Genomic DNA, 10,286 nt, shown 5'->3' on the forward strand with positions numbered 1-10,286 from the left:
CGGATTTCGCTATTGCGTTCAACTCTTAACGGCGAAGCATAAGGGTCCCCCAATTTTTATTCTAAATTCTTCGACGTTTTGTTGTCAATAATTCTGAAGTGGGGACCGCACTTTACGTTTCTCAGTCTCTTAAGCGAGCAATTACCCGCTGATTTTGTTTCTTAATCCACTAAATTTATTGTTTGGGGCTCTAACAAACGCGAGCATATACCATGGATTTTACAGCAATGCTTCTGAAGGATTACATATTAAGGTAAGATTTAGGGTGGCGACAACTCCTGCAGAACCGCCATGTTGTTTCGGAGCACCGACACACGCAGTGTGGCCGACGCTTTGAATATCGTGTCCGAGTTCGTATTAATTCGACAGTTTCACGCGCTCGTCGATTACAATATTTCCAAGTCGCCTTAAGAAGAAGAGGCGTCCGCGTCAGCGACTTTGTCATTAATATGGCATTCACCTGGACAGAGGTTGTCACTATCCTGCTACCAGGGTAGGCGCCGCTGATTACGAGGGTCCCTCAAAAAAGTTGTCCTTGGTTTAGACAGACACATTGAAACATCTCGTAATATCAAACACGCCACGAGATGGTGTATTTTAAATGCGGAACAATTCTTAGCGAACCATAGGCCCTTTGACCGTATCTATCTATCTATCTATCTATCTATCTATCTATCTATCTATCTATCTATCTATCTATCTATCTATCTATCTATCTATCTATCTATCTATCTATCTATCTATCTATCTATCTATCTATCTATCTATCTATCTATCTATCTATCTATCTATCTATCTATCTATCTATCTATCTATCTATCTATCTATCTATCTATCACAATCGAGCGCTTAAGTGGGCGCCCGCCACTGATTTAAAGCGACGACGTGAAATCCCGGCGCCGGCGGTTATCCATAAGACCGCGCGCAACAGAAAAAACATGTATCAAAAGACGCCGTGCGCGTGCTGGCGCGCCTCCTCACCCCCACAATACGGCCGCCGACAACCAGCAGTCTAGGATAAAACGCCTGGCAAAATCTGCAAACATCACGAAAGAAAATATGATGCAACGCCGATAGCCGACACCGCGAGTGGAACCGGCGAGAAGAAGCTCGCCCTTTGCCTATCTTCGGCTGTGCTGCACGCCGACGACACTTGAAGCTTGAAAACACGATAAATAGACTTTGAAATCGGTGTCGTCACGCGGTGAGATTTCGGCGCGAGACTTAAAAATGAAAGTTTGAACTTGGTTTTCTGCTCTACTAATAAACTTCATCATCATCATCCTGTCTACGCCCACTGCAGGGCAAAGGCCTCTCCCATGTTCCGCCAATCAACCCGGTCCTGTGCTTTCTGCTGCCACGTTATACCTACAAACTTCTTCATCTCATCTACCCACCTTATTTTCTGTCTCCCCCTCGCGCGTTTGCCATCTCTTGGAATCCAGTCAGTTACCCTTAATGACCACCGGTTATTCTGCCGACGTGCTACGTGCCCGGCCTATATCCATTTCTTCTTCTTGACTTCAACTATGATATCCTTAACCCCCGTTTGTTCCCTGACCCACTTTGCTCTCTTTCTGTCTCCTAAGGTTACACCTATCGTTTTTTTTCCATCGCTCGCTGCGTCATCCTCAATTTAAGTTGAAGCCTCTTTGTAATTCTCCAGGTTTCTGCTCCGAGGTAAGTACCGGTAAGATGCAGCTGTTATATACCTTCCTCTTGAGGGATAGTGGTAGACTACCATTCATGATTTGATAATGCTTACCGAATGAGCCCCATTCCATTCTTATTCTTCTAGTTATTTCACTCTCATGGTTCGGCTCCGCGGTTACTACCTGTCCTAACTAGACGTACTCCTTTACAACTTCCAGTGTCTCGCCACCTATCGCAAAGCGCTGTTCTCTGCCAAGATTGTTCCACATTACTTTAGTTTTATGCATATTAATTTTCAGACCTACTCTTCTGCTTTCCGTATCCAGTTCAGTAATCATGAGCTGTAATTCGTCTCCCGTGTTACTCATCAATGCAATGTCATCAGCAAATCGCAGGTTACTGAGATACTCTCCCTTAACTCTTATCCCTAATTCTTCCCAATCTAGGGCCCTGAAAACCTCCTGTAAACACGCAGTGAATAGCATTGAAGAGATCGTGTCTCCCTGCCGTACGCCCTTCTTTGGATTATGTCGCTTTCTTTATGGAGGACTATAGTGGCTGTGGATCCGCTGTAGATTTCTTTCATTATGTTTATATAGGCTTCGTCGATGCCCTGATTCCGCAGTGCTTGCATGACTGCTGATGTCTCCACCGAATCAAATGCCTTCTCGTAATCTGTGAAGGCTATGTATAGGGGTTGGTTGTATTCCGCGCATTTCACCGCACTGCTCAGCTCGAACCTGACAGCACAACTCTGGGCCGTCCAGCGTGCCGAGGAAGCCGCTTCGAGACAAGGTCTCGGAACCGCGTCCGCGGTGGGTGCCCAGGCCCACTAAAGAGACGCCGGACTCAAATCTCATTGATTTGACAATAAAGTTTCCATTCTTTTTCCATCACCTGATTGATAGTATGAATATGGCCTATTGTTGAGAAGCCTCTACGATATCCTGCCTGGTCCTTTCCTTTGGTTGATTGAACTCGAATGTCGCATTAATTCTATTAGCAGTTACTTTTGTAAATAGCTTGTAGACAACGGACAGTAAGCTGATGGGCCTGTAATATTTCAGGGCCTTGATGTCCTTCTTTCTTATGGCAGATGATGATGTTGGCATTCTTCCAAGATTCCAAGAGATCGTTTAAACTTATGATGGCGAAATTAACGACATTAGAATCATCAGAGCTCAATTTATTGACCTAAACTGTGGCATTGTTTCTCCTTAGTGTCCCTTTAAATCGAAGCATTGCTGGCCTAGTCGAGCCAGTTTTGCCGTGTATCTTCGCTTAGGCTTGAAGCGAAGAACACATGCCGTGTTGGCTTGAAGCAAAGAACGCATGCCACGTGACTAGCAGCGTCTGCCGCCACCAGCTGCTGGACCGCTGCTAGGATGACCAACGCTGCCTCGCCAGCCATGTCCACGTGATTAACCACGTGACTCGCCGCTTTTTCTGCCACGTCGGGTCAGCGGGCGAGTGCATCAGTTGTGACATTGTGCCATGGTCACACGATGGAAGGAGTGAGCGAGGACGCTGGTCCATCTGTGACAAAATTGTCTGCGCGATCCGAGTGGTCAAAGCGGCAAGCTGCGTCGTTCCGTCATGTGGATGTCGCTCGGTTTGCTAATGAGGTAAAGCAGAAACATGAGTACCAGCACGCAAAGTGGAAGGCTGAAACGAGTGATGAACGGGAAATTCGGCGAGCTAAACATCGGGAGAAGGTTGCAGAAAGATGACAGCGACGAGCTTTAGGAGCGGCAATGAACGCCTCGCGTTTGACTTCGGCTACGGCTTCGGAAACTGAAGAAACGAGGGTACTGAGTGCTCGCAGTATGTCACGTTTGACTAGCCGTATCGTTTGGTTGCCAAAATGTGATTCGGCAATGGCGGTATAGAAGCTTAACGAAGTGTCACAAGCTTTTGCTTTCAAAGCCAGGCCTAGCCGAGCTAAGCCGCAGCCATTTTTTTCTTGATACTGTCGTATCAAACAAAAATACACTTTGTTGATGCAGCTTTGCTTTTTACGTGCGCTGCTGCCAGGGTGCATGGAGAGAAGTTAGATAACACAAGCCACTTAGATGAACCTGCCGGGCCATCGATTGAGTGCTGAATAAAGGAGTAAATTAGTCAATTCAGTTAATAAATCAGTTGGCATTGTTTCAAATACAGGTACACGTACTGGCGAAATAAATCATCAGAGAGCTGGATGAATTATCTTGCCTCTATGTATGAGTGCATAACTTAGGATCCCAGTATTCTATTTCACTGCTCCAATTCATTGGCGATACATTAAGAATTCAAACGTTAGAGAAATGTGTATTGTCTCCGCAGCAATCTTATGCTTGAGCTTCAATGCATCAAGAAATCAAAAGGTAAAATGAGATGGTGAAACCAGGGAAACAAATAACGCTTTGCCATAATGGATGGGTGTTCTGTCTGGATTGAATAATTGGCTCCGACAAAACGTTGTCCTTTGATGACCGTGTGTACTTGTTTTAAGCCTCTATTACGGGACGGCTTATTGCTCTCCCATAGCGAATTTAACACAGTACTTCGAATTGCTCATCTTTCTTTCTGCCTAAACACAGGAAATTGGCCGGGGTGAGAGGGGAGACGTGCGCGTTTCATCACACGGCCAGCGCTTCGAGGCTAGTTCCCGCCTTTCACCATCACTAGTTCGTGGCAATTACCCAACCCTCGCAAAAGCCTGTTTAGGACACGCAGCGTGGTGCCCCATTAGTGTATGTTACTTTTCAATAAAACTTTCAGTTGTTGATTGTGCGCTTGTCCTGTGACCCGCTTTTTCTTCTCGCTTTAATCTCAGGATCTTGTTTACTTCGGCATGGATTATCATCTTGCCGAACAGTCTAGTCTTTTGTGATTGAGCTATTATCATTATATTTGTCTACTTTACCACGTCCCATCATTTACAAATCGCGCAATTATTATGTGTGCTGTATTATTTATATTGGATTATCTTGTTTTCTCTACAAATCAGCATTACGTCGCATGTGTCAAAGTTATAGGGTTCCCTACAACACGATCCTTCTTGAAGCAATGCGTCCTTCCGTGTGCATGTCACCAACGGAAATATAGAGATTTTTCCTAAGTATCGATATATCCTCACCTCAACGGTAGAAGCGCTTAAAAGTTTCCCTGAATTTCCGCTAGGAGGCGCTAAGCGTCCGGCACGGTCCCTCGCGCTTTCCGAGTGTCTATCCTCCGTCACGCACTTCAATGGAAGACTTTCGTTACTGTGTTGTAAAGTGCACGGCGCCTGTGGGTAGAAGTAACGCGATGATTCTGAGACGGCATCTCACTTCTCCTCTTACTCATCTAACTGGAACAGAGCATATGACAGGAAAAGATGTCGCCACCGTCGGCGTGACGTGCTATGAGGGATCACGTGGTCACAGCGGCTGCCTCGTCTGCTTCGGGAGCCCCGAAACTAGCTGAAAACTGAATATTATAATGACATCTGTGCTGCGGTTCTAGTAAAGTAGGGAGGCTTTCTTTCTTCGAATGTTCGCTTGACAACACTTGAAAGCAAGGCGTACGCAACGGAACGCGGTGTCCGTCTTCGCACATGTCTGCAAGCTATGAAACTGCGGGAACCTTGCATAAAGTAATTTAAATCCGGCAAGCAGCCATCGAATGCCACTCGTGCACGCAACCAGCTACTCCACAATGAAGTTGCCTGCTATGACGCGGGGTTGCGATGTCCCAAGGGTAGCAGGAAAGCGCTCACGTGCACAAGAAGGAAAACCAGGGCTAGTTACTGATGCCGCGTAGCGTGCGGCAACTGATCGTTAGCATCAAAATAATTAATTGTTGGGCTAGTTGGTTCAACATATCTGGGTTGGGAGAGCGAAGGCTTGGCAGGAAGGACAGGACGACACAGAAAAAAAAAATGAGCGTCTGTTCTTCTGTGTCGTCCTGTCCTTCCTGCCAAGCCTTCGCTCTCCCAACCCAGATCATTTCCCGCCGCGCCCCGCGCGCCAACTTATCATTACCCTCGCAGCGTGCATGCTGCGCGGCTCATGACCCTTTTCACCTGCAAGCTGGACCCTATGTGGCCCTCCTCCATATCACCCCGAAAGATTGGTGGACCCGCTCACAAATTCCACTTGGCCTTAGCAACCCTATTTGTTGTCTATGGAGCCGTATCGGAAAGGTGTGATGCCTTTGGCGTTATAGACACGATTTCGCACCAGAAAATACTGTACTGTGCTTTCTTTTCTACCAAAACTATTTTTCACAGTAAAGGCGTCCCTTGTTTTCAGAGTATTTAGAGGAATCCCGAGGAGGGTTTCCGCAGAGTGCTTTCATTGAGGGGCGCCGTCTAAACCAATGAGGTTCGCGCCGCCTTATTCCCTTATGGTACACAAGCGAAGAGCTTGCGGTAGATAGCGACTACGTGCCACCTGGTCCCTATTGACAGGAAACTAACTATATTGTTCGCATTTGCGTTTCTCTAACAGATTTCATGGAGAGAAACCTACTGACGCTCTACATATTAGCGTCTGCAAAAATAAAAAAAAGAAAACAGTCTGATACGAGGAAAATATATCGTATGAGGTACTGTTTGTCAGTGCAACTACACTGCGTGCATTCGTCAGGAACGATACGATACACTTTCTGGGATGTGTCTCAGGACCGCAAAGGCTCGACGCACTGAAGGATTTTTTCCTCGCATTCGAATTCTGGTTCCTCCTTGAGATTTACATTTAATGAAAGCCGTGCCGTTCGTGCTTATGCTTTTATGCCCAAAAAACTTATTTATTGTTGACATCATACTAAGTGTTCTGTCGAATGTGCTGCTGTAAAACCTACTTAATAAATCAGTAACTTTGGCAATGCAAATATCACTGCTTCTGTCAAGCGCCAAGTTGAATGTTCCTACCGTCTTTCAGGCGCTATAGTCAATGCCTTATAGCTCGTGAAAGAACTTTATTTAGCGCTTGTCGGGCTTTGGTGAGTGTGTGGTTTACAACTGCAGTCTTGGAAATGCTTTAGTTACAAAAAATACGTTTTCTTATTCTGCAGCATCTTTTCATCAGATGCATATTTTATGTGTACCTAAATCAAGCATTTTCTAACTGAGATTCTTAACTAGCGTAATGAGTATGGTTTATGTGTTGATTATCCGGAAAACTTAAAATACGTTATTACAATATTCTGAACTATTCGGAGAGTAATGTAAGAAATCTGAAAGAATTTCAAGAAGAGCCATCCATTTATTTGCACCTTCTTTGGTACTTTCACAATTACCCCTGGCGAACAGGCTGTTCTCTACTTGTGCCAGCTCGTATTATTTGTACACGAGGTGTATCGAACACCGTCATTGCGTCGACGGGTTGGCTTGTGGAGTCTGTTGCAGAGCTCATTGTTGCGTGGTGACAAGATCTACATAGGTGGCTGCAGAGAGCCATCGTGGTGTGTGCCGCGCTCACGACCACGGCCATCCTTCCCCGTGGCCGCCGCCGTATCCGCCGCCACCGTAGCCGCCACCACCATATCCGCCACCACCGCCGCCGCCACCGCCCAGCCCTCCGCCGCCGCTCGAGATAGTGGTATACGTTACAACAGGCTTCAGGGCATGCGACACGGTGGCCACTGGCTTAGCCACGTAACTGACTACAGGCTTGGCGACGTAGTCTACGCTCACAACGGGCGTCTTGACGTACGAGACGGAGGCTACGCCGATGTCTCCACCGCCACCACCGCCACCGCCAAAGCCACCACCACCACCACCGAAGCCACCGCCGCCGCCGCCGCCGCCGTAACCATGACCGCCGTCAACAATGATACCCGCTGAGGCGAGCGTCGCTACGACGAAAAGGACGAGGATCTGGAACAAATAAATATTACCGTAAAGTCCCGTGTGTTACAGCCGGCAGCTATGCTATGCGACTGAGTCAATGAAGAACTTGCGCCCGAACACTTAAACGCCGATCTTTCGTGAAGGCAGCCCAGGAAGCAGGAGAAATACTAAAGGCTATGAATTTTTCTACGACGAAGTATTTCTACCGCGAAGTATATCAGCCATTCGAGCTGAGCCGTTTTGATGAGGTTCTTATAGGGTGCCCACGTTGCCAGAGCAGGCATGCTTCTTTCTTTTTTAGTTATCCCTGCTTTTCAAAACTTATGCGCCTATCTTTCAAGTTTAATGAGCACGAACAGACAATAATGCCAAGGAAAAGTATAGGGGATGTTATTAGTAGTAAATGTAAGGTAAATGTGAAGAAAGAAAAGTCGACGAAAAGATAACTTGCCGCGGGCAGGGACCCAACCTGCGACCTTCGAATAACGTGTCCGAGAGCATCGGACACGTTATTCGAAGGTCGCAGGTTCGGTCCCTGCCCGTGGCAAGTTATCTTTTCGTCCACTTTTCTTTCTTCACATTTACTTTACATTTACTACTAATAACATCCCCTATACTTTCCTTGGCATTATTGTCTGTTTGTGCTCATTAATATTGTGTACAGCAAAGAACAACGAGCCCTCAAATTTAACACTTCTTTCCATCTTTCAAGTTTGTTGTTTGAGCTCCTGCGATAATACAGAATTCTCGCTGCCATGGCTACGCTCGTTTAGTTGGCCTATATTTCCGTTCTGTATATGTTGCGCAGTCATCAAACAGTTCTACTTGATCGTTCGCAGCAGCTCTGCGGATGCAAGCTCTCGTTGGATATGGCTGACAGCCTGCGTTCGTAGAGTGATGTGCACGCCAAACTAAAACGGTACATTGCTTGAGAGCCGCCAAGCAAAACTTTTCTTTATTGTAGGTTTCATGAACGTTACAAAATACGAACTCATTTTCTCAGATATATAAATCCAACTGAATAGATATGAATTAAGTGTAATGGTCTGTGTTTCAGGCGCATGTGTTTAATTATAGCAAAGTAATGTCGTTGGCGCCTTCTTGCCCAACATATCATCGCAACTAACCAACATGGATTCCATTACCGTTGCTACATGTGCTACATGTGCCCCGGAGTAGGCGATATGTATTCCACTACCTCGTTAATCCATGTTACATATAAGCACAGCTCAATGGTGGGAGGTTGGCGGGAGGGTATCCTGATCTCTATGCCGAGCCGTTAAGCACATACTGTGCTACGTTGTTTTTTTCTTCGTTCGTTTTAGGAGGGAAGCTCCTTAAGGCGGCACCCGTTCGTCCCTCGTAGTAGTGCGTAACCAGTCGTAACGCTAGTACCAGATCTTGACCTCGAAGGTGGTGCTGGTGGGAGATTTTTCCTGTGCGTTGTTGAACAATACAAAATTCGCAGCGTGCGCGTTAACTAAAAGCCAAATTCTTCTGTCTCTCATTCCCCATTAGCAGCCATTGGCATGTTCCAGTAGGAAACGTTAGTATAAGTATAAGTGTAAGTGTTAGCTAAAAGCCGACTTCTTCTGTCTCTCATTCCCATTAGCAGCCATTGTTTACCTCCAAGGTAGTGCCTGGTGAGATTTCTCCTGTGCGTGATTAAACAATAAAAATTTCGTTCAAAACGCCATTGCTAGATGAAATAAACCAACGAAAGACGCCAGATGTTTTCTAAAAGCAAAACGAAAGAACGCCAGATGTTTCTAAAGCAAAACGAAAAGACGCCAGCTGCTTAACGAAAGACGCCAGATGTTTTCTAAAGCAATGGTTTTCTAAACAATGAAAATTCACAGCCTACATGTAAAATTAAAGTGAGCTGCAAGTCGTCATAACTCATCGAACCTTTAGTATAAACGCGCCCGATCTCACGTCGGTGATGATGTACTTGGCAGAATTCACGGAAGATTCACTGTTTACCGATGAACCTCCGCAGCCTCGTCCTCTCATCATTCACTCCGTGGATATGCTGTGATTTTTTTTTTATGACAAGACTCGATTTCTAAATTATCATATGGTGGCCGCAGCACTACCGACCGCCAGGTGAAACGACGTGCCAAAAATGCTGCATTTGAGGTAACTGCCTAGACAAGCGTCGCTAGCATAACGTAAAACATAACACGTTTGCAAGTTGTCTATAATAACCAACAGGCAATGGCTCACGGCTAACACGAGGGGCAAGTTACGGCTGCGAAGTCACGCAGCGCAAGCCATTACTTACGTATCCAGCCACGACGCCGGCGAAAGGTCGGAAACTGTTTACTTGAAATGCCATTGGAATAGCACGTTAATGACACTTATCCGTTCACGTGCCTAATTCTATGTGCATGTGTGTTTACCATAGACATAGATGCCAACAGTATTAGGGTTAGCAGTGACGTTACACTTTCGCTAATTCTCAAAAGAGGCCATGTGCGTTTTTGTATCCAGCTGACCAGCACTTCACGTCACTAAAGCGTCTACGTAGCTGTCTACTCACCGATGCTTGCATGACTTCCGTCGCAGACGAGTGCTGACTTGCGAGGCGACTGAGCACCCTTTTATACGGAAGACGCGGCGAATGCTTGGAGGAAGTGAAGGCGAGAAGAAGAACAACGAAGGGGGGGGGGGGGTGAGCAAACAAAACATAACGGAGGCTCGCGGCTCGTCCACGGTCATTACGAAGCTGACGCGCTCCATGGAAACTCCGTTAAACCACATTCTGCACGAGAACGATTCAACGGGCTGGTAACCGGCAAATCACAACGGATGC

General features: G+C 46.4%; 1 protein-coding gene across 1 annotated transcript; it reads right to left on the reverse strand.

The window, feature by feature from the left end:
- Positions 1 to 6,889: 6,889 nt before the first annotated feature.
- Positions 6,890 to 10,025, reverse strand: LOC119398953 (ctenidin-3-like). The gene is made up of 2 exons (XM_037665770.2): positions 10,014 to 10,025; positions 6,890 to 7,498 (listed from the first exon to the last, which is right to left on the reverse strand). The coding sequence occupies exons 1-2, from the start codon at positions 10,023 to 10,025 to the stop codon at positions 7,097 to 7,099; spliced, it is 414 nt and encodes a 137-aa protein (XP_037521698.1). The 3' UTR covers positions 6,890 to 7,096.
- Positions 10,026 to 10,286: the final 261 nt, after the last annotated feature.

Source organism: Rhipicephalus sanguineus, chromosome 7, assembly GCF_013339695.2.
Source record: "Rhipicephalus sanguineus isolate Rsan-2018 chromosome 7, BIME_Rsan_1.4, whole genome shotgun sequence".
Taxonomy (NCBI): domain Eukaryota; kingdom Metazoa; phylum Arthropoda; class Arachnida; order Ixodida; family Ixodidae; genus Rhipicephalus; species Rhipicephalus sanguineus.